Raw genomic sequence first — 24693 nt, 5'->3', positions numbered from 1 at the left:
GCCAGCGCTTATGATTTCTGTTTTGTGTTTTTTATTGAAATTTTACAAGAATGTGTAAAGCCTTGGGGTGCTGCCACACGGAGCATTCTTGGACCATTTTTAAATGTACTGAAAACGCATGCGTCTTGGGGATTTAGTGTCTCAAATGTAAAATCGCTAAACTAAAAAGACATGAAGAGTAGGGTTGCATGATTCATCAAAACCTCAATACTTGTTCGATACTTTCATACTGAGAACGTTTCAATATCTGGTTTCTGTCATTTTCGGTACTGAATAACGTCTGCCGTTCTACAGACGCCTATGGTGTATGATGGTGGTCACGTTCTCCCCCCTCGTCCCATGGCTTAGGCCTCTTGATGTATTTATTGGGCAACCTGGTGTAGTATTGTGTAAACACTGTTAGCAGGTTTCTCAAAAATGACGCAGGCACGGGGCAGAAACGTCACATGCCCACCCTCTCCATTGGCCGCGGCCACATGGTGTTGAGGTGGTGTAGTTGAAGTAAGAATCGTAAATTCTTGGTGATCTTTGCCAGCTCCATAGAGATTAATAGAGCAGAACGGTCATGTACAGCCGTCTGCTCCATTAGCCTGACGGAGTGACAAGGGGTCACCCGTTTTCGTGATCTGTGGGGTCTTAGCACTGAGACCCCCCCACTAATCAGCAAGTTAGGCCCTATCCTGTGGATAGAGCCCAACTTTTGGTTGTGGGAAATCCACTTTAAAGGACATCTACCAACAGTTTTAATGATGGTAGATGTGTCCTACTAAAAAATTGCTCCTCGTGACTTCTTTTATTATAACTACTGGCAGTCCATGGGTTGTGTACAAGATAGGTTCTTTTTAGATTTGTTCTTTAGTTGAATTTGTATGTAAGTCGGAACTGTATATTTTATAATTGTAACCCTGGCCAAATTTATTTGGGTCTCTGTCACAATTGGACTTAAAAATGTTGTTTTGTCATAAGAACCAGGATTAACAATAAAGCTTCATTGTAGACACCTTTGCTATCTGTTACAGCTGTTTATTGTAGCCCAAGGCGAAAATATAGTATATTAGCAACATCCAGAGGTCCGCTTGGAACTAGGAGTTGTCTGTAAGTTGGGTGTTCTTAAGTACCACCTGTATATACACCGCAATTGAGTCATAAAAATTATGCTAATAACGTAGTCTGAAGAGTCCCGGGTAAGTCGCCAGAACGCCTCAGAGCACATAATGTTTTAATTTATTCACTGTTCCGATACAACTTGCTTTATGCTCTGTGCACAGTTGGGACTTTCTGTATCAGAATGGGGAACAAGTGAATAAATTAAAAGACAAGTTGGTCTCAGGGGAGCCGGTGACATAGTTGGAGCAGTTTAAACTAATTTGCATAATTTTGACGTAATTGCGGCATATAGCGTTGTAATAAAAGAAGTCCTAAGGAACATCATTCCTCTGGAACTTTTTAGGACACCTCTAGCATCAGTAAAACTTATGATAGATGTCCTTTATAGTAAGTGTAAGGACACATGGACATGATCGTGTGCTGAAATGAGCCACAAACAAGTTAGTGTTTGTGACCCGTTTCGGCCGAGGTGAGTGCTGCTCATGCCTCCTGCATACGACCTGGGAGGCTCAGTCACAGTGCGGTGTGTCCACCATATCTCACCACACTTTGATGGTGTATACTAAACCTCTAAGGGGCCCGTGAGTTAGCAGAAACTTGTGCAGCTAGGTCATGGCTCCCATATACGGACATATCAGGTTTTGGAAATACCACAACATCTAGAAACTTTGTGTCCATGTCTCGGTTCGCAGGCACACCCATGCCCCTCTCCGTGGCGCAGCGCTCCCGGCCCTCAGTTACCTCTCCACGATCCTGCTCCAGGCTAGGCTGATTGGCGCTGGCCACTTCCGGGTTTCCATAAAGACGGATGGCTCCCATCATTCCTCGTCGGATCTTTGTGCTCATTAGCCCTGGAGAAAGCTTCCCAATGTGTTCCTGTGACTTTCCTTGTTCCTGTTCCCTGCCTCTGCGTTGATCTCTCATTGTGACCTTGGACCTGACCTGTGACCTTGCATCTCTGCCCCCAGCCCTGTCTACCTGACTGGCTTGGCTGCCACCACCGGCAAGTCGCACCTGTGGAATGACCTGGTGGTACCCTGCCACAGCAAGATCATCCCGCTTTGCGGCAGGTTCTGGTGAAGACCAGGTGCACTTAGATTCCGGTCCAAGGTGTCGGCTAGTACCATCTCCCGCGGAGTTTCACCGACCACTAGTCCTGACACTTTGCTTGTATAGCTAAAAATAGTATTGGCAAATGGAATACCCAAGTCATTGTTGTTAATTTGTAGCAATAAACACTTCAAAGGGATCCTCTTTCACATTTTCACTTCAGTTCCTATAGCCCAGTGATGGCAAACCTTTTCGAGACCGAGTGCTCAAATGACAACAAAAACCCACGTGCCAACACAGCAATTTAAGCATTAACTCTCTGTTCTACCACAAATTCAATAGAAGAAGACCTCCATCAATAAACTACCCCTGCCCATACCTTCTCACTCTTTCTACTGTCTGAAGAAGCCGAGGATGTGTTCCTTTGAAATAACACTTTGAGAGTAGCAGCTACATTGGCGGTGCCTCCAGGTGAATTCTTTAAGTCATGTCTGGTGAACTCAGTGCTGGGGAAATGTGGCCTGGGTGCCCACAAAGAGGGCCCTGAGTGCCACCTCTGGCACCCGTGCCATAGGTTCGCCAACACTGCTATAGCCTTTTTAATACTAATTCCCAATATGCTTCTATAATTAACATCTGTGGTTCCACTCAACGGAGTCATCGGGGGATAATCATCATATGCCTGCGCGATACATTGACAGGCGGAAGCCAGACAGGGCCTGGAAAAGAAATAAGTGCAGTCAGCAACTATTCACATGTGAAAAGTCGCGGGCAGCAGTGAATGCGCCGATGCAGGGACAGTCGCCGATGCCGACACAGTGAAAGCAGTAATGCTAATTATAAAAGCAGATTGGAAATTAGAATTAAAAATGATATGGGAACCTGTCATTAGGTGAAAATGTGAAATCCTGATGACAAGTTCGCTTAAAGCTCATCAGAACTCCCATTGCAAATGACAAGTATATCTTTTGTGACTAATTTGTATGTAATGCACATATAATAGAAGAATATATACTAAGAACTCCTAAAAGAACCCCACAAAGAGCTCATACAGTGGACTAGGTCCTCCAGTTCACACCTTCCCCCTAAAAGCTGGAGGAGGAGTGAACATTGACAGGAGTGATTTGCTGCTGCTGCTGTTCATGGATATGCTAGTAGTGCAGATTTGTACCGCCTTAACCATGGAGAGCAGAAGAAGAGTGAAGAAATCAGGCGATACTTTTTGCGGCTAACTGAGTATATTTGATGGTGAGCTTTCGAGAATACTAGTTCTCTTTGTAAGACACGATGTTATGTCTAATGAAGAAAACTAGTATTCACGAAAGGTCATCATCAAATATACTCAGTCACCCTTCTTCTATTCATGGATATGGACAGTTACATCACTGAGGAAACACCAACATTGTACCTTGTGTCCATGATTGCTGCCGACGGAAGAAGAAGATGGGGGGGGGGGGGGGAATTGAGTTTTGACTTTTTCTTGACTCGAGTATAAGCTGAGTTTGAGTTATTTAGCACATTTTTTTGTGCTGAAAAACTCAGCTTATACTCGAGTATATATGGTACATTATGTAACATTGATTTCCCCCGCCACCATCCCGTAAAGGGAACCTACCACCACGAATCGACCTATAAATGTAGGTTGGGTGGTAGGTGAATCAATAGGACGGTTTCGGAGCAGTGACCGCACAGGCACGGGCCTGCTGTTCTGAGTATGCACAGACAGCAGGTTTGGCGGACGAGGGCGCGCAGCTACGAGGAGCTGAACACCGAAGAGTTTGGAGGAACAAAATGGCTACTGGGGCGTGGAGTAGCCGCCCTGTGTAACCTCAGCTGCGGCTACTCCACGCCCCAGTCAGTAGCCGCATAACAAAATTTACATATCTGGCTAATAAAAGTTATCAAAAAAGGGCTATCCTCACGTCCAATTGATCCACCTACCACCTGATCTACCTTTATAGGTAGATTCGTGGTCGTAGGTTCCCTTTAACCCCAGGCTCAAAGATTTATTTAGTTAAATCCCCAAGTTCTGCTTCAAAATTGGAGAGCTACAGAACCATCAGATATTTCTCAAGTTGGACAAAATTTCCCATCCCTCAGAGGGAGGTTATTAGTCCCTATTTGCATGGTGCTAGAGGCGCAAGTCGAAGACCACACATACCACCCCCCTCCCCCCAATGATCACTTATGCCAGTGGTGGCGAACCTATGGCACTGGTGTCAGAGGTGGCACTCGGAGCCCTCTCTGTGGGCACCCAGGCCATCACCAGAGAGGACTCCAGGTATCTTCCCTCAGTCCCAGACAGCCCAGGACTTGCTGTGCACAGCGCTATTTTAAAGTGACAGCGCTACCTGGGACTACTGGAGGAGTGGGAAGGTGTGGACAGATCTGGATTATCATTGAAGCTCCTGCTCCAGCCATGACATTTCTTCATGTTTATGGGACCCTGGAGCGAAACTACAATGCTCATCCAAATTTCTTCATATTGGTGTCCTCGGGGTGCTGCTATCATTGATAGCTGTGACAGAGAAGGAAGTATAAAACACAAATTAAATTTCTGTGTTGGCACTTTGCGATAAATAAGTGGGTTTTGGTTGTAGTTTGGGCACTCGGTCTCTAAAAGGTTCTCCATCACTGACTTATGCCCCCCCCCCCTCTGTCCAGTGCATCAACCCTGACTAACCTCCACGGACCATTCTGGTTGTTCCCACTTATAGCCCCCTTGGTATTAAACCAATAGGTTACATGTTTTTGCTACAAAGTAAAATTTGTACCACAGGTATCAAACTCTCATAGGGGTTATACATGGGTATGTGAATTTTTCCGACAACACTGAGACAGTCTGCCGTCGGGATGGCCCCTGGCTCTTGCCTCTTCGACCTAACCTTTCGGCTATAAGTAATTTATAGGGTGCAGCGCCTGGCGGCCTAATAACGTGGCTGCTCTACAAAACATAAACAAACAGCCGCTCTAGTGTAGGAGCATTGCCGGCCAAGTGACGTAACCGAGGGGCGGGGCCTACGTCCGCCAGACACAGACTAATCACCAATTGGAGGGCAGAGACGCAAATACGCAAGCGCAGACGCCCCCAGCACCGGGCTTCCCTGAGAACGCTGTGCCGGTCACGGTTGCCGGGTAACTATGTGCTGAAGTTGGGGCGCACGTCTACGGGAGTCGCGTTACTTACAGTCGGGATGCTAAAGGTAACGTATGATCTGGCTACACCGTTTCCAGCCCTTACTGTGCAGCAGGGCTGAGGGGCATGGAGACTGCAGGGTGAGCAGGTGATGCTCTCCGGGTCAGGTGATGAGCCAGCATGGGAGGATGACGATGTAGGCCTGCTCGCGGTGCTCTGGCTGGCTGCAGGGAGTGCACCTCTCAGCTCCTATAGAATACTATAGAATACTACTAGGGTCATGTATCCACCTATAGAGAAATAGTGCGTGCACCAGGGGATGTATAGGGGATAGTGCAATAGAAGGTAATGCATATAGATAGTGACGGCATGCTCCGGGGCACGTGTATATAGAAGGGGACGGCATGCTCCGGGGCACGTGTATATAGAAGGGGACGGCATGCTCCGGGGCACGTGTATATAGAAGGGGACGGCATGCTCCGGGGCACGTGTATATAGAAGGGGACGGCATGCTCCGGGGCACGTGTATATAGAAGGGGACGGCATGCTCCGGGGCACGTGCTCCGGCCGGGGCACCCGTACGTAGAAGGGGACGGCGTGCTCCGGCCGGGGCACCCGTACGTAGAAGGGGACGGCGTGCTCCGGCCGGGGCACCCGTACGTAGAAGGGGACGGCGTGCTCCGGCCGGGGCACCCGTACGTAGAAGGGGACGGCGTGCTCCGGCCGGGGCACCCGTACGTAGAAGGGGACGGCGTGCTCCGGCCGGGGCACCCGTACGTAGAAGGGGACGGCGTGCTCCGGCCGGGGCACCCGTACGTAGAAGGGGACGGCGTGCTCCGGCCGGGGCACCCGTACGTAGAAGGGGACGGCGTGCTCCGGCCGGGGCACCCGTACGTAGAAGGGGACGGCGTGCTCCGGCCGGGGCACCCGTACGTAGAAGGGGACGGCGTGCTCCGGCCGGGGCACCCGTACGTAGAAGGGGACGGCGTGCTCCGGCCGGGGCACCCGTACGTAGAAGGGGACGGCGTGCTCCGGCCGGGGCACCCGTACGTAGAAGGGGACGGCGTGCTCCGGCCGGGGCACCCGTACGTAGAAGGGGACGGCGTGCTCCGGCCGGGGCACCCGTACGTAGAAGGGGACGGCGTGCTCCGGCCGGGGCACCCGTACGGTGACGTTTTACACCCTATTCAGGATTCTTTCTCAAGCCTTGAAAAAGGATACTGAATAGGGTCTGAAACATTGCTCTTTGGGTGAATAAAGTACCCATTTATTTTTCACATTATGTCTGGAGTTCAGCCTTTTTAAAAATGTATATTTAGATGTATATGGGATGGTGCCTATAGAAGCCCAAACATGCAGGATCTATATTAGATTGTACTCCCTCCCTTCCACAGACAGAATAATATGGAAACTATTGGAACCTAATATTCAGTCACTGTGACATTGATAGACTGTACTTAACAGCCTTTCCATCCATCACACACTTCTCTGCCTGATATAGCAAGTTGGATGATTCTTTGCTGTGTGGTTCATCACTGCTCTGGGAAATAATTGGTTAAAAATGCACTTAATGTTTCTTGCCACACTGGTAAAGAGTGACCATTAGTGTGATGTGTAATATACTGAGACAATGTGACAATCTTGGAGAGGGGGAGCGTGATTACAACTATTATCTTTTACAAAGGGTGGGGTGTAATTTAGGACAGCTGCTATACCCCTGAAGATGGCCCTCCAAACACTTACAGTCCTCTCAGGCCAAGAAGCAAGAACGTAATCTGTTTCACATGGTGCCAATCCTGCATGCCGTACTCTGTCTGCTTGTGGGTTTCTGATGAAGGAGCCAGGCAGGAGCTGAGCAGTAAATCATGATTCTGCAATAATAGATGAAGAGGAGTCTCTTGGCTACTACATGCTTCTCTCTCCGATGTCATGGGCACATTGATTTTAGTAGAGTGCCAGGGACACTGCTGCCAGCTCAGAGCAATGAATAAAATGAACGATACATATGAGACAAAAAACAATGTGCAGAGGGCGCTGCCAAGTAGGTGACACACTGTGGGGGACAAGTATCGCTCCTATTGCTTTCTTTTTCTTTGTGCAGCTTATTGTGCGACTTTTGCAGTTTGAGACTTTTTAGGTGCAGAATTAAGCAGTGTACCAAAGTTAGCAGCCTCAAGGATTTAATGCAGTTGCCGTATTTATCTTTATCCCATCCTTGCACCTAATAAGTCCCAAAACAGAGCATGATAGACCCAGACTTGCTTTTGGGAGCTACTACTTGGGACTAAAACATTGCACACCACATAAAGTCGCAAAAGTGAGACTAAACAGGCAACTCGTCACATGTATCATAATGGGGAAAAAAATGATTAAGTAGGCCAACTTCAGGAAACTTGAAAAAGTGTCAGCCAAAAAACTATGATACATCTGCCCCAATGTGTAGTATTGTGGATTAGGGTCAAACTACTTGATAAAGCCAGCAAATATAAAAGTGAATGTAAGATGTAGCTTCGTAAATGTTGCTTATAGTTTTCTAGCCTGTAAGCCAATATCTGAAACCTGATTGCGAGTAGTACTAGCCGCCTGACTGTACATTGATGGTCTTGCCCGTTAGGGTGGATTTCCACATGGCGTTTTTATTGCGTTTTTTTTTTTTTTAAACACATCCATAACGCATGTGTGGGAATCCACCCCCTTCTCTATTTTTTTGAATAGTGATGTATCAGTTTGGACTATTCTTTTTATCGCTTTTGCTATCCTATTGTGTGGCTCCTATAGCTTTTCAGAGAATGTAAGTAAATTCTGGTGAGTGGTGCTTTATAATCGCAGTGAATTCCACTGGGATATTATTTATTGACTAAAAAGGTTTAATATATAGATGACCCAAGGGTGAACAGCAAATATAAAGTCATAGTTCTGAGGGCTTGTCGTGTGATCAGTGGGGTCCCATGTCTCTTACAGTAAGTACTGGTGGCTATTCATGTGCTCTAGTACTCCAGTCAGTAAACGATCAGTACAGATTAGGCTACCTGCTCCAAAACCATAGAAAGTGAATTGTGTTACCACATGTCATGGTGTGCCTGCATGCACGTCACTGCCACAGCTTGTACTTTATGGACTATACTATTCTTGCTGCTGTGGAGAAATATGGTAACAGAAAACTCCTAATAAAATGCCTGGCAACATATGTGCAGCTCTGTTCTCTCTGTCAGAATGGTCAGCCGCTCGCCTTGTACTTTACGTATAATGGAAGAGTGAGCCTGGAGCACCTGATCACACGTTTTCTTGTATGTCCACACCATTCATTCATCTCTTCATTCCAGCATTTGACTTTCTATGTTTTTTTTTTTTTTGTGTTTTCAGACCAATTGCCATGAAGTGAACATTCCAAGCATTATTGTGAAAGAAGTGGTGAGACTTCAGTGCTTCCCGTGGGCGCACTTCATGAGCGAGCCTCTGTCATGTTCTGAAGGAACCAGGTGTATGCTCTAATACACAGAAACCCCAAGTTCATGACTGAAGAACACACTCCGTTTATAATGGAGGACTATACCACCAGGACCTATGGAACCGGTGGCCTGGACAACAGACCCCTATTTGGGGAAACCTCTGCAAGGGTAGGTGCTCGTTTTATAGAAGTCTTTTAGCAGTGACATTTATAGCTGTGGTGTCAGCAGTTTTCATGATATCCTCTGATCCCATTAGTTTCAGGGTTTTTTTCTCTTTAAAGCCAGAAATGGGAATGAGAAATAAATATTCTTTTCCTTTGTGATCATGACTTGTGTGTTTTAGTAACTACTGTACTTCCATTGGGGAAAATGGATTATATTTTATTGTGCTGAGCTGTTCCTCTGATATTCCTATTAAATAAATGGACATCTGCCAGTCCCAATGTTAATGGGACATGTCCCACAAAGTATTAAAATTATTAAGTAGTCAATTTTTGGCAGATGTGTTTAAAAAAAAAAAAAAAAAAAAGTTCATCATTCATTATATTTTTTTTGTTTGAATAAAAATTAAACCTGAGCACCACACCCTTACCCCCATATACAGAATACACATAAAAACATACACAACAAAGAAATGTCATGTAGTACATACAAATTATATTGCAGGGTACACCTAGGTGTACAAACAAGCAGTGAGGGAATTGCGATGCAATGACTGTTCTGCTACATCAAGTACTACGGCCTTCATATACATTTGTGTAAAATGGGAGATTTATCAAAAATGTCTGTGAGCAAAGCTGTTTTAGTTGCTCATGGCAACCAATCAGAGCTCAGCTTTTATTTTATTAACTGCTGTGTGAAAACCAAAAGCTGATTGGTTGCCATTAAGTAGAACAGTTTTCCTCTCAGACTCCATATCTCCCCATAAATGCACAATTCTTCTTTTATGCAATAGAATTAAAGGGAAAATACCAGCTCCTCTTTCTGTCTTCATTTTGAAGCAAGGCAAGGTCCTGCAATAAGAGCTCTTGTGTTATCTTGAAATCTTTAGTAAGATGAACATTTTGTGCTGTTTGCCCTCTTGCTTTTTATCTATATATACACAGAACACTTCATACATTGGTAGAACATAATGGGGGATGATTGAGAAATCTAGTAACTTTGAGCAAAGATGGCTTTTCTTTGATGAAGTTTCTTGAAAATCTTGCATCATGTCTCAACATTTACTTTGCTTAGCAGTAAGTAATTTATTTAATTCTCAGTGACCATTAAGGGAACCTGCCATAAAAATTAAACCAGCCAAAATAAATCATTAAACCTTATGGGGGAGATTCATCACTGCTTCCACTACAGACATATACAGCTCTGTTTACTTAATAATAATAATAATAATAATTTTATGGGTAGAAAATACTGTGTCAAATGTTTTAAACCGTGCTTTGCTGAGAGAGCTCTGTTAAATCATTGAGAACTGCATGTCATGTGACCAGGGTGATGTCACCTTCAGGTCCTTGATCCAGTAACATTTGCCAAGTCTACCCCATGTATGTATCTGATCACATGAAATCGCAGCATGGCTCTCTGGAGGATGGGGAGGAGTATGAAATCACAGCATGCGTCCTTTGATTTCTGTGATCAGATGCATACATGGGGTAGTCTTGGCAAATGTTATTAGATAAAGGAGCTTATATTACATGACCCTGTTTACATGAAATGAAGTGCTGAATGCTGAGGAGGCATATGGCTTGGGGTGGGGGATTAGATGGGAGGGTCTGACCGAGCAGGACAGATAACATAAAGTTGATGAGATTCGCCGAATGAGATATGTCCTCAGTTCTAGGAGCCATAACTTCCGATGCCAGGCACCTAGAATCTTAGTTTTTTTTCCCCTCTTTCATATGAACCTAGAATTGTGTTTTAAGGTTCTGGGATCCAGAGATATGTTCATTTAAAGTGAAAAATTTATTTTTTATATATAAAAATCACTTCGGACTACACTTTTACAGTTAAAGGGGTATTCCCACAAATATAAGATTCAATATACTTGCTAACTAATTCATTGTAGTTAACAAAAATACAGCATTTCACAGATATAATTCCAACCTGTCCTGGTATTTACAATTTTGCTTGTCCCTGGATATGAAATTTTCTCACAATAGTCAGATTCTTCTCATGAATAGCTTCTTCTATCTGCACACTGCAGTGCTCTCTGCCCCCTGCAATACAAGACCAGCTCAGACACAGGCACTCCCTGCCAGCAAGCAGCAGTGTGCAGAGACTTGCTCTACAAGCTACAGACAGATTAGGTCAGAGATGTATTTTATTAATTAGGTGAGTTAGCAGAGCTGAGAGGGTCATTGTGTTTTATGCCCTTCTCGTGGATCTCATCTCTATGTGTCAGATGATAGTAGACTGTTCAGAAGCTAAATGAAAGTGTAGACAAACCATGTACTATAACAATGTCAGCACACAGCATCTCATAGCACAGAGAAATCATAGTGTCTGCTTAGAAAGTCCCTGTGATTACTCTGGATTTTTACACTGACCTGTATATGTAGTGATAGGACCAAAAACGGCAATAAAATTGCAAAGCAAGGTGTTAAAATGATCTATTTACTTTATCTGTTGCCAGAATTTTGATAAGGGACAGGGTTCATGTTTTTAACTGTCTCCTTTCCAGAACAATTTGATTGCACACTTGCTCTTTGATTGTAATACAGGCAGTATGTTGGTAATTTACTGTACTTTAGCCCTAGGCTATAATGATCAGCTGTAAGAGTTATGAAAGGTGTCTGCACCTTTCTTGTACGTAGCCCAGGGACTGCCTGTATATTGCGTGATGGTATGTGTATGTATATACCAGCCACTTTATTAGGTACACCATGCTAGTAACGGGTTGGACCCCCTTTTGCCTTCAGAACTACCTCAATTCTTCGTGGCATAGATTCAACAAAGAGTGCCAAGAAAATATTCCCCACACCATGACACCACCAGCCTGAACCGTTGATACAAGGCAGGATGGATCCATGCTTTCATGTTGTTGACGCCAAATTCTGACCCTACCATCCGAATGTCGCAGCAGAAATCGAGACTCATCAGACGAGGCAACGTTTTTCCAATCTTCTACTGTCCAATTTCGATGAGCTTGTGCAAATTGTAGCCTCAGTTTCCTGTTCTTAGCTGAAAGGAGTGGCACCCGGTGTGGTCTTCTGCTGCTGTAGCCCATCTGCCTCAAAGTTCGGCGTACTGTGCGTTCAGAGATGCTCTTCTGCCTACCTTAGTTGTAATGGGTGGCGATTTGAGTCACTGTTGCCTTTCTATCAGCTCGAACCAGTCTGCCCATTCTCCTCTGACCTCAGACCAGCCCTTCTGGCACCAACAACCATGCCACGTTCAAAGGCACTCAAATCACCTTTCTTCCCCATACTGATGCTCGGTTTGAACTGCAGGAGATTGTCTTGACCATGTCTACATGCCTAAATGCACTGAGTTGCCGCCATGTGATTGGCTGATTAGAAATTAAGTGTTAACGAGCAGTTGGACAGGTGTACCTAATAAAGTGGCCGGTGAGTGTATATGTATGTGTATGTGTATGTGTATGTGTATGTGTATGTGTATGTGTATGTGTATGTGTATGTGTGTGTGTGTGTGTGTGTGTGTGTGTTGGGTGAGCGATTTAGATCCTCTTTGCCCAATATTGCTACATATTAACACCGGGACCCAGAACTTGTTCAAATAGTTTTAGGTAACACAGAAAAGCACACCCATTGCTGAATAAAGTTTTTATTTTACACCATCCTGGCATTTTTATTGGTGTTGTACTCAAATTCCATACACTAGTAGCATATACACCATGCACACATATACACATATACAGCATATACAGACACATACAGTATATACACACATACATTCATACACTCATACACACGTGTGTACATGGTCAGCCAGCCTTCTTATTCTTGGGGGGGGGGGGGTGGAGATATTCTGGGATGAGGGAATTTCTAAGCACTAGCGGGGGTAGGGAAATAAAGGATAAGCTAAGCCCTTTCCCCCTCCCTCTCTGCTAGTGCTCGGCTCTTGGTTTGCGTATAGGGGCTGCAGTGGTTACGTTACCTCAGGGCATTAATGTTTGGGATAGTTACCCCTGGTTTCCAGGGCTTTCTGCTGGTTGCTGGGCTGTGTTTAGGGATGTAAGTGTTCGCACTGTATACCAACCTTCCAATGAAACTGATGACAATAACCCTACTCTGGCATCCCTCACCACATAGACAAGTCACACCTGGCTCTCTAACCCTATAGATTTAACCGTACATAAGCTGATAGCTGAGACATACAAGCGGTAAGACACAGAAAAATTGCAGCCGTGCTCAAGGACAATACATGGAACACAATGGGAAGATCTTATCAAAAAAGGTAGGTGTAAGGACTAAGATGGATTGTATAAAATCCTAGAGATACCAGGGTAAGTTGCTGAGTGCAATGAACTGAGATGCCTAAAGTGGCAAGTAAAACGGGTTGTAGGTTATCAAGGATAATGTAACTACCGGTCCTTAACAAATAATGAAATAGGGTGTTCCGGTGTCCGAGACGACTGCAACGCCCCGACGCGCGTTTCGGCTATGCAAAGCCTTCGTCTGGAGGTGGCGTCGTTCGGATAAGGGATCCTATAATAAATAGTAGGTCGGCCAATAAAATTGTTCGTAGGAGCTCATGTGATAGTATAGTGACGGGCGGTGACGCGATATCAAAGTATCGCGAGTGCCGGATCACGTGATCGTAGGCTCTGAGCTATAATGATCACGGGGCCACGAAAAATACCAAGGCAACGGGACAACAAAGTGCGCTAAAAATCTAATCGAGATTGCATTACAATGCAATCTCTTGAGGTAAGCAAATGTGGCCCATACCAACGGAATCACGTTATATTGTTATCATAAGGTATATAGCTCTAAATCTAAATTAAAAATGACCTAAACTGACCCTTAGTGGATATAAGATAGGGCATTTTACGAAGGCTTTGCGTAGCCGAAACGCGCGTCGGGGCGTTGCAGTCGTCTCGGACACCGGAACACCCTATTTCATTATTTGGTAAGGACCGGTAGTTACATTATCCTTGATACCCTACAACCCGTTTTACTTGCCACTTTAGGCATCTCAGTTCATTGCAGTCAGCAACTTACCCTGGTATCTCTAGGATTTTATACAATCCATCTTAGTCCTTACACCTACCTTTTTTGATAAGATCTTCCCATTGTGTTCCATGTATTGTCCTTGAGCACGGCTGCAATTTTTCTGTGTCTTACCGCTTGTATGTCTCTGCATTGTGTATTAAATTTACTCACATCATGTTTTTATATACTTCACTAATAAAGGTTTATTGTGTTTCTAATACTTTTGTTGTTAGTCTTCCCTCCCTATCCCCTTTGGGGGATATCTTTTGGCTTTACAAGTATTTTTGAGGGTTTGACCCTTATGCGTAGACTAAAGGAGTGCCACTAGGCATTTAGGTGGGGTTTGGGTACCTATACCTACATGGTATCCATTTTGTCTCTTTACCCCCCACCTTCTTCTCTAACCTTCGTTCTCCTTCTATACTGTTTCTTTTTGTTTGTTATAAGCTGTCTCATACTAGAAGGTTACTCAGTGACTACAATACTGATCTGACACGGGCAGAAGTTGGATCTAGTACCTCACAGGTGACATGTCTTCTCCTTCACATCCAGAATTGTCGTAAAATTTGATTGCAGAATTTTCTAGCAGATGTGTTCAGCTCTGGGAAGCAGATCCCCCTCACTGCGCCCCTAAAAATACCACAGTTACTTACAGTATAATGTCACCTGGATAAAACAATGTCCCACACTGTACTTCTAAAGAATCTACATAAGAAACCCCTCTATGCCCCCAGCATATCAAAAATTACATGGTTACCCCCAAATATATTACTACACTAGAGTCTGTGAATAAATAATACTGTGCCATTAAAAAGTATGTGTGTAGCATATAGCCAGCCCGCCCCGAGTAGTATACAGCCTTATTGTTGAAGTTGTGGTGTATATAAATCTGCTCGCTTTGACTTATTATTTTTTACATCACAATTTGTGCAAACCTCTGCTTTTGATTATTATTTTTTTTGATGATTTTTTTTTTAATGTAAAAATGTATGTTTTCATTCATACACTTTGAATCAAAATTGCATTACGGAGTCTATAAACTCATTAATGCAATTGAAATGTGGCCAAGTATCTGTTTTCAGATAATATATGGTTTGTTGGGGGATTCTTTATGCTGTAATTTCAGTTTTATTTGTACATGTCAGAATTATAAAAAAAATTGCTTTGGCCAATAACGAAAAAATTTTTTTCCAGAAACGCCAAGCAGGGTTAAATCGTTACACAACCTTTTGGACAGTTTGCCTTAATCAATCATAGTGCAGATGATAATAGTAAATTTTCTTATTATACTTTATGAAAGTAATATGTTGGTGTGTTCTTTTGACTTTCTTCCTTTTATACAAGCATATCGGCTTCCTGTCCCCTTACACCACTGACTGCTGTACAGTCACTGGATAGTCTCTCTAGGAGATATTTAAACTTCAGCCTCCTGTCCTTCTCAAGGCAGTACTCAGCACCGAGATAAGGCTTACAGAAACACTATGCACTAAAGGGATAAAAAGGAGCAAAATATGATCCTTTCCTTTCCTGACCTTTTCGTTATTGAAGTAATGTACATATTCAAGTACAAACCGACCCAAATATAATTTGATACACCTAATTTTATCACGAAAAACTGGGTTTGGTCTTCATGAATCGGGAGCACTCTGCATGATAACGATTAGTAAATGTTGGCCAATGTGTGCACTATTAAAAAGTTTGTGGTTTTTTTATTTTATCCCCTATCGGGATTCTACGGCAGTCATTAAGGGTACTTCTTCTGACACGACGACTTTCTACTGCGGTGCGTCAGAAGATGATTTAGGGACATCTGGTCAGTATAGTGCCAGTGTTGGGCTGTTTCCTTACCGGGGGAACCGATCCCTCCTGCTTCAGCCCCGGGGTCTGGCGAGTGCCCCAAGGCCGTCAGCTTCTCTCCCCGCCGGGTTCCGCCTCCTGGCAGGGCCCGGCTGTATGTAACTGAGCATGCTCAGTTACTTACACTGTACACTGCAATACTATTGTATTGTATTGCAGTGTAAAGGCTTGAACAAGCGATCGGATGAATGCTTGTTCAAGCCAAGAAGTAGAAAATGTAAAAAAGTTAAAAAAAAAGATTAAGTCATTTTATAATATGATTAAATAAAATAAAAACCCAATAATCTCCCCAGTTACACATAAAATGCAAATAAAGTATATAAAACACAAAAAAAGTACATATCTGGTATCACCGTGTCCGTATTAATCTGTACAATAAATCTAAATCTATCCCATAATATACAATTTTCCATCAAACACAATCACAAAAAATGTTCTAAAAAGTGATGGAAAAAAAGTTACATTCCCTAATATGATACGACTGAAAGCAACTCTTTTCGCAAAAAATGAGCCCTCAACTGGATCAGACAATGGAATAATACAGAAGTTATGGCCCTGGAAAGTTGTCAATAGTAAAAACAATGCAATTTCTCCAATATTGGTTTTGCTCAGTAAAATTGAGCAAAGATAAGAAACTATTTAAATCGGGTATCGCCACAATCGTAGTGAACCAGAGAATATAGATAAAATATTATTTTTAGATTGGGTGAGTGGGGAGAAAAAAAATGCTAAAAATCCAAAAATAAAAATTTATTTTGTTTGTGTCCACCTTGAAACAGTTAATAAAATCTCATAAATAAGCTATAGACCCCCAAAACAAATTATCTATACATTGTATCTCATCCCGTAAATAATAAGCCCTCATATGTTCGCATTACCAAAAAAAAAAAAATTTCTAGCTTGTACAATGTGACAATACAAATCTGCTGTGAATGGCGCAGCTTCTATTATATGCCCGGCCGTGCGCCCATACAGCAGTTACCACCACATATCAGTACACTCGGGAGAAATTGGGCATCAAACGGTGCCGAGCCTTTCATCATTTAATTTATTATGAATTACCGTATATGCTCGTTTATAAGCTGAGTTTTTCAGCACACAAAATTGTGCTGAAAATCCTCAACTCGGCTTATACACGAGTCAATAGCGAGCCCAGCTCTGCTCCCCCGATGTCCGCGCGGGTCCTCTTCTGGCTTCTATCTTCTGTCTTCCGCAGGGCGCTGCCATGTTTTTCCCGGCCGGCAGGTGCATAGTATGACGCGGCCGCTGCTGACGTCATACTATGCGACACGGACGGGAGAAGGACATGGCGGCGCCCTGTGGAAGATAGAAGAGGACCCGCGCGTTTTTTTTTTTTTTTTTTTGGTGCTGCGCAGGCTGACAATATACCTGAGGGGGGGGGGAGTCTGTGATCAATGAAATTCCCACCCTCGGCTTATACTCGAGTCAATAGGTTTTCCCAGTTTTTGGTGGTAAAATTGGGGGTCTCTGCTTGTACTCGAGTATATACGGTAATGTTTTTTCCCAAAAAATTCGAAAGTTTCTAAATCGCAGGGTCCATATTGTTTTAACCCATGTGAAACACTTAAAGGGTTAATAGAATTTGTTTTACATGCGTTGAGGGGTGAAGTTTCTATAGTGGGGTAATTTATGGGGTTTTACTATTATTTAGGCCTCTCAAAGTCACTTGAAAGCTGAGTTGTCCCTCAAAATGTGAAAATGAGAAAAATGGCACCTTAAGTTCTGCGCCTCAAAACATCCTAGAAAAATGAGAGGACGCATAAAATATCATCTCAACATAAAGCAGACATTCCGTAAATGTTAATTATCAAGCTTTTTGGGTTATTTTACTTCCTGTCTGGAAAGCAGAACATTTCAAACTTGGAAAATGAAGATTTTCTACTAACTTTTGCAAAATTTTCATTTTGTTTTCTCGTGACACATTGTACTTATTGTTAGTTGTAAAATTTAAGTGATAAGTTTTGCGTTTCCTTCTGAAAAAAGTCTCAAAATCACTTGGATATGTTAAAGCGTTCCGAAGTTATATCCAATTATCGTGACACTGGGCAGATTTGAAAATAGAGTCTAGTTTTCAGCTCAATGACCAGTGTTTTTTTTTTTTTTTGTGTGCTCTGCCCACACACGAGATGATGTCTTCAGGCGGTGAAACCTCTGTATCACAACATGTGCACGGGCAGAACGTATGGTCGCCAACAGTGATGCAACACAGGAAGTCAAGACTGAAGAGAAGCTGTGTGGAGCACTGGAGGTAAGTATGGAGTTAACCTTTTTCTTTTTTTATATACTCGGGTACAAGACAAGTGGGACAGCTGCAGCACAAAATTTTAGCTGAAAGTCTGTTTATACAGTGTATACAGTATAATATAATGTACTATTATCACCTGCTCTCAGCATTTCTTTAATAATTGCTTCAAAGGTTTAGTTAGTTGTTAATGAATAAACTACAACGCTGATTTTGAGCTGTGTGTCCCCTTAAAGGAAACCTACCACTTGTAGTGGCAGGTTTCCGATGGCAATACCGGGCACCAGCTCAGGGTGAGCTGGTGCCGGAGCTTATTTTAGTTAGTGTTTTAAACCTCGGCGCTTACCGTGCACGCAGCTACATAGGAAGTGAATGAGAGCCGCGTGCATGGTAAGCGCCGAGCGCGTACCTGCCTGCGCCGGCTATAACGTTTAAAAAGTGTTTTAAACCGCGATACCGCGGTTTAAAACACTAACTAAAATAAGCTCCGGCACCAGCTCACCCTGAGCTGGTGCCCGGTATTTCCATCGGAAACCTGCCACTACAAGTGGTAGGTTTCCTTTATGTATGTCCTTGCACAATGGCGCCCACCTACGGGCTGTAGGCCTCTAGTATGATGTGAAACGTGTGTTAGTCATTCCACTGTAAACCTGGTTTCTTTAAACCAGGAGGTTACTTATTTGTGTGTCCTCTGCTTTCAGGATAGAATCATCAACCTCATAGTTGGTGGGTTAACATCTCTGCTGGTCCTGGTAAGTGTGATATGTATGAGTAATGTAATATGTGATTCTCGAAAGCTGTTACAGTAGGAGTAACCAAAACCTATGCAAATAATGTGTCGATTACATTGCCCATATATTGGAAAACCAAAATAAGGTGAGCATACAGCAAGAATCCAGCAATAGCATCTAGAACAAACCAGCCTCTCCATAGCAGACGCTGTATAACCGCTGCAAACTTCAAAGTGGCTAAATATAAAAATATCTGTATTAGAATGTTGGCCATGTTTTGGAACACCCACTACCGGACCTTCTTAATTATATATTGGGTGATTGCCTCACAACTTTCTTGACCCCCCCCCTTCTTAACCACACTCATTGGAGGGAGTTCCGTTTTTTAACACTTCTTTAAATCTCCCCCCAACCCCCTTGCTGGCAGTTGTGTGCCCATATTCAGAAGGCTCCGGCCTTTAAGTAAATGTGGGCGAAACTTTGCCAGTTTGGACCGGTAGACCAGATCTGAACTGGCTGAGTTTCTTGCTATACATATACATGCCAGAAAACTGTTGTAGAAGGCATAATGAATCCCCTCCATTATATCTACCGTGTTCAGTTCAGCTGGTCAGTGTTCTGGCCGCTCATTCCAGTGACTGCACCACCTCGCTTGTGTCAAGCTGGCCTAAGTGGCTCCCTCATGGTACATGTTTTTCCCTAGAATCTCTTTATTAGGTATCGCCTTCATTTTTGAGACTAGCACATGATATGTAGTAATACAAAATATACTGACTAATTGGCAGCTCCTCGGCTACACATTTGATGACTATCTTCCTAATTCACCCAATTTGATTGGCACATCCAGCCATCTAATGGGTATAGCCCTTATCAACTCTTCCCCCAATGGCAGAGATCAGGAGAGAAAAGGGTCCTGCTGCCTAATGCTCTTATTGTTGAGGAGATGGGGGACTTTCTTCATTTATTACTCAAGGGAGTCCTGAGAGAGATAGAGAGAGAGATATATGCGGTCCCCTACTTAAGAACACCCGACTTAGACGACCCCTAGTTACAAACGGACCTCTGGATGTTGGTAATTTACTGTACTTTAGCCCTAGACTACAATAAACGGCTATAACAGTTATCACATGTGTCTTCAATGAAGCTTTATTCATTGAATTCTGGTGACAATCCAACATTTTTAAAATCCAATTGTAACAGAGACCAAAAAAAATTTTGTCTGGAGTTACAATTATAAAGTATATGGTTCCGACTTACATACAAATTCAACTTAAGAACAAACCTACAGACCTGTCTTGTATGTAACCTGGGGACTGCCTGTATCTCTTTTGTGAGAATAGTCAGATCTAACACTTTGCCATTTCCTGCCCCACAGGTAACATTTATCAGTGCTTTTGTGTTTCCTCAACCACCTCCGAAACCAGTGAATGTTTTCTTTGCTGTCTGCATATTCCTGTGTTCAATAACTGGTCTTATACTGGTGAGTACAAGATGTGGAAGACCCCTCTCTTACACATGTGGTTGCTAGTGCTTCTATGAATGCAGTTTTACATTGATCTCTCCTCTTTTGTGCTCTTTTTATAACAGATTTTCTGGTATCGACAAGGAGACCTGGAACCCAAGTTCAGGAACCTGATCTACTATATATTATTCTCTATAGTCATGTTATGTATATGTGCCAACTTATACTTTCATGATATAGGTAAATGAAGTGTGGGGAAGAGGCTGCATGTCTTACTGCCACAAAGAGGAGAGAAACAGAGAAAGGACTCTTTAGTTTGTTTGTTTTTTTTCTCCCTTTTTAAGGTGAGAACTACTGCCATAAACTCCCCCCACCTTTTTTTTTTTTTTTTTTTTTTTTAAGCCATTATTGCACTTACTGATCTGGTTTGACCACTGATGGGCACTTTTTTTGTTCTATATACTTTCTTTTTTTTAAGTTTAGAGTAGCACAAATGGAGAAAAAATTCAGAATGTTAAATATTCTTTATTGTCCTTAAATATATTACAGTTTCTTTTTACTATGCAACAGATGTCAGTAGGAACTGTCACATGACCAAAATTGTAATATTAGAAAGACATTTTGAATATAAGAATTTAAATAAATAATTTACATGCCTGTCTGTTCACATTTTGTAAAACTAAACGTATACAGTTAAATAGGCATCTAAGAAGGATCAGAATTGTGCTCAAGACTGAAGCAGGACAACTGTGGCCACAAGGTGACTCTGGGCAAGAATATGAGAGCAAATGTAGAATTTAAAAGTGACCTCTACATTGTCTTCTATTATAACAAATAAAACTTATCCCATTAGTTATGTACAGTACAGCATCGTCTAGTGCAGTGGTGGCGAACCTATGGCACGGGTGCCAGAGGTGGCACTCAGTGATTTCTGTGGTCACTTTGCACAGGACAGAGTTCACCAAATAGGACCAAATCCACCAAAAACTTTCTGCAGTCCCAGGAAGAGATGCTTCTGTCCGCACTATTTTAAAGCGACACTTCATTGTCTGTTTGGAACTGCAGGAAAAGTGAGATGGTGCTGACAGAACTACAATATCTCTGGAGGTGTTCCTGCTGGACCCAACATTCTTCCTCTACATAGACCCTGCAGAGAAGCTACAATGATGAATTAGCCCTCCTTCTTTCAACTGTATTGGTGGCCTCAGGGGGCCTATACGATTGAAAGATGTGGAAGAACAGGTAGCAATAAGTTACTGCTTCAAATGCCATGCTGGCACTTCACGGTAAATAAGTGGATTGTGGTTGTAGTTTGGGCACTCTGTCTCCAAAAGGTTTGACATTACTGCTCTAGTGGGAGCTTTAAACAAAGCCAGCCTCTACACCAGGTTCCTATTAGATGTAATCCTACAAGCAGGTCTTCCCTGTACCAGATATCTGTGAAACTAGTGTACATTATTATAGAACATGAAACAAGTCCTACATTTTAGTAGTGAACTAAATAATATTTCATATTCTTCCAGAAACTTGATGGTCTGATGTATTTATAGGCTTTCTCAATTTCTCTTCTTGTATACTGTAATCACCACACGGCAAAACCTGAACTTTAATGCAAACATCCCTCTGTATCCATCCGAATTCTGCTTTACCACCACAGTGTTAAATGGCAAAATTTTTCAATGATCTTTCTATAGGATGAGTCTTTAATAGATGATTAATTGATGGAGCAGCTTCCTAGTGTATCTGCCATCCTTGTTCACTATGGACGCAGTTCATATTGAATGAGATCGGTACCTGCATGGATGGCCACTATACAGACGTGGTGTTGGATAGCTATACCTTCTAGGTCATATGTAGCTTTTTATGGATGCCAGGAATGGGGCAGGTGAACTACACATAACACCCTTAAAAGACCACTTTCTGCTTGTATGTAAAACTTATTTTAAGGATTTTTTTTTTTCTAAAATGTAATCTTGCCTGGAGAGGTTGAAAAATAATTGGTAATACATATCAGAGTACTTTCACCTTCTCTGGTACTTTTAATACTCAATGGTTGTAGCAACAATCTTAAAGGGTCTATCATCTCCCTGTCACATATAAGTGAATTGTCCTTGATAATAAGCATATCTTTCTGTGATCTGAATCTTTTGGTTTAATCCCTGAACACTTTGATGCACTATGGGTCATAGTGCGAGTGCGATTCACCCTCTACTGCAGGATGTGGTTATTAAACGCTGAATGGCAGGCACTAGGAAGTAATAGGGAGCACTGGATGTTGTTGCCACACCTATAGTGCACCACAATTCTTCTATGCATATAAATGAATTTCTCTGCAATCAAGCCATGGATTTTCTCAAGGAAAGCATGCTTATGAAACTGCACCTACAAGGATATGCTATGCCTAAGAAAGGAGTATACTTTCAGTGACCAAAAATTATTCAAAACGCTCTTCATACTTGTTCACGTTCTGTGTGGGGGTTTTTTTATGCGAGACATGACATTGCTTCTATCATTAGGGTGCTTTCTTACAGTGTGGTAAAAAAAACAGCTGCATGCAGTTTTTAATTACTTTTGAGGTATTGTCTTACTGATGCATATGCGACATACTTTACTCAGAGGGCCTGACAGGTATGGTTTAGAGGGTATGTGTTTCCTACAGACAAGCAGTGGCTGGTGATATTCTGTATACTCTGGACTGATGGTTCACATATCAATGGAACATCTCCACTCAGCCACTGATGTATACAAGCACTAAAGAAAGGCACAACACCAAGAACTCTGGAGACGTGCATCTTCTGAGACTCTCATAAACAGGGACCACTTGATTTATAGGGCATCTACCACCAGGATGAAGGACTACCTGGTGGTAATGTCCTTTTAAATCTACATGAAGCAGAGGGGTGAACTTTTATGTTTTATAGCATTGGGGAGGAAACAAATACTCACCGTAACAGTATGTAAGACCACCAGGCTTATTGTTGAGTGTATTCTTATTCAATCATGACCTACATTATATATACGTTGGCACCATTTGCTAAAAAAAGAGCCCCATTTAGGCTTGCCATTGCTGATGATTCTATACAAGCTTGTGGACGAGATTTGCTTTTAGCAGTTTTCCCTGTTCGTTGAAAAATATCACATCCTTTATCACTGAAACACCTGGAGTCCTCCTTCATTATACTGTACTTCACTACTGTAAACATTTAAACTTGCTCCTGTAAAACACCTAAAACTAGGTGTAGTGTTAAATATTGCTTCTAGCACTAAGCTACAATTGTCACCTCTTGCTTTTAGTGTTCTGATAGATCTAATCCATCTACACCTATAGTGTTGTCAGTCCTGGAGGTACAAAGAAATGGAATGTCACATTGGCCAGACTGTTTTCCTTCTTCCCTTTAAGCTCTAGGCAACCCACATACATGAAAAAAAAAAACTGAAGTTCAGGGTTATGAGAACAGAAGCTGGTACTAATATAGTGCAAATTTTGCTGTGGTAAAATGACACATTTGGTGCCATAAGCAAACTGTAGCAACTCGAGCCATGGGTGTGAGGATGGAATGGGTGCAGCAAGTCTACGCAGAGGGCTACAAGTGCACATTTCCAGAATGTGTTATAAATCCTCAATGTCTTTTGAGTCGTCTGAATCTGGTCCATCTATTGAGGAATCGATTTGGTGAATGTTGTCCCTGTGGTGATGTAAAACTGGATCTGAGAAGACAAAAACATGTTTTAACATATAACTACCATAGAACAATTAGGATGCAAAATATAAAACCTCATTGTGGGAAACCATAGTGCTAATATAGTTTCTACGCAAAATGTGGACCCCTCTCCATTGAAAATATCCCAGAAGACCCTTTAAGGAACGTTGGCAGGAAAAAAACATTCCTCCAAAAGGGCTATAGCGATTTCCCTATTTAAAGGGGATGAATCACCAAATCATTTACTTTTCTATAATGTTTTTCCCTAATTTTCCATGATTATGCGGGTTGCTATTTGGTCTTGGGTCTAATAACAGCACTTAGTGATATGCTTTACAGCCTCATAACCATAGACAGCAGGAGACTAGAGCTATAGAAAAGTCTATAGAAGATTTTGCTAGATGTGCTTCCTACTAAAGGAAATCTACTAGCAGCCAGCTAATATAAAGCAGAATCATTTACCAGTTACTGTGGTCACCCTTGTTCTGCAACTGCTCTCAGATTTAATTTCAATGGCCTTTTCCTAAAAAATATATTTTTAAAAATATGCTAATAAGTCTTATGGGCACTGAGGATGTCACCAGAGCCCCTCTGGACTTTGTTGTCTCACACTTATGCACTTCCTCCGCCGCCACCTTCCTCCTCCAGTCCTGCCTTTCAGCAGGTAAAGTCACACGGCTCTCTCCAGATTCTGCACATGCATGGTAGGCTCTTCATTGGTGGGGACAAGATATTCTGTAAGCAAAGCCACACTGAGGACAGC

At 42.7% G+C, this 24693-nt stretch overlaps 2 protein-coding genes across 4 annotated transcripts in view; one reads left to right on the top strand and one right to left on the bottom strand.

Annotated features, from left to right (window-relative positions):
• The first annotated feature begins 5177 nt into the window (after positions 1 to 5177).
• TMEM243 (transmembrane protein 243) lies at positions 5178 to 20886 on the top strand. Of its 2 annotated transcripts, XM_072147297.1 has the most exons (5): positions 5178 to 5360; positions 8657 to 8910; positions 18738 to 18788; positions 20143 to 20247; positions 20355 to 20886. In XM_072147297.1, exons 2-5 carry the CDS (start codon positions 8806 to 8808, stop codon positions 20475 to 20477), a joined length of 384 nt encoding a protein of 127 aa, XP_072003398.1. In that variant the 5' UTR covers positions 5178 to 5360; positions 8657 to 8805; the 3' UTR covers positions 20478 to 20886. The 2 variants fall into 2 exon arrangements, with proteins under 2 accessions (XP_072003398.1, XP_072003399.1); XM_072147298.1 differs by lacking the exons at positions 5178 to 5360; positions 8657 to 8910 and adding an exon at positions 17893 to 18042.
• The window catches only part of DMTF1 (cyclin D binding myb like transcription factor 1), a 36207-nt gene continuing 32092 nt past the window's right edge, over positions 20579 to 24693 (bottom strand). For both annotated transcript variants that reach the window (XM_072147295.1, XM_072147296.1), the window contains one exon: positions 20579 to 23937. In XM_072147295.1, the coding sequence (XP_072003396.1) occupies positions 23840 to 23937 (98 nt within the window). In that variant the 3' untranslated portion in view covers positions 20579 to 23839. The remainder of the gene's footprint in view (positions 23938 to 24693) is intronic.

This window comes from Engystomops pustulosus, chromosome 4 (assembly GCF_040894005.1).
Source record: "Engystomops pustulosus chromosome 4, aEngPut4.maternal, whole genome shotgun sequence".
Classification (NCBI taxonomy): Eukaryota; Metazoa; Chordata; class Amphibia; order Anura; family Leptodactylidae; genus Engystomops; species Engystomops pustulosus.
Note: the sequence above shows the minus strand (reverse complement) of the source record. Positions and strands in the feature narration are given on the sequence as shown.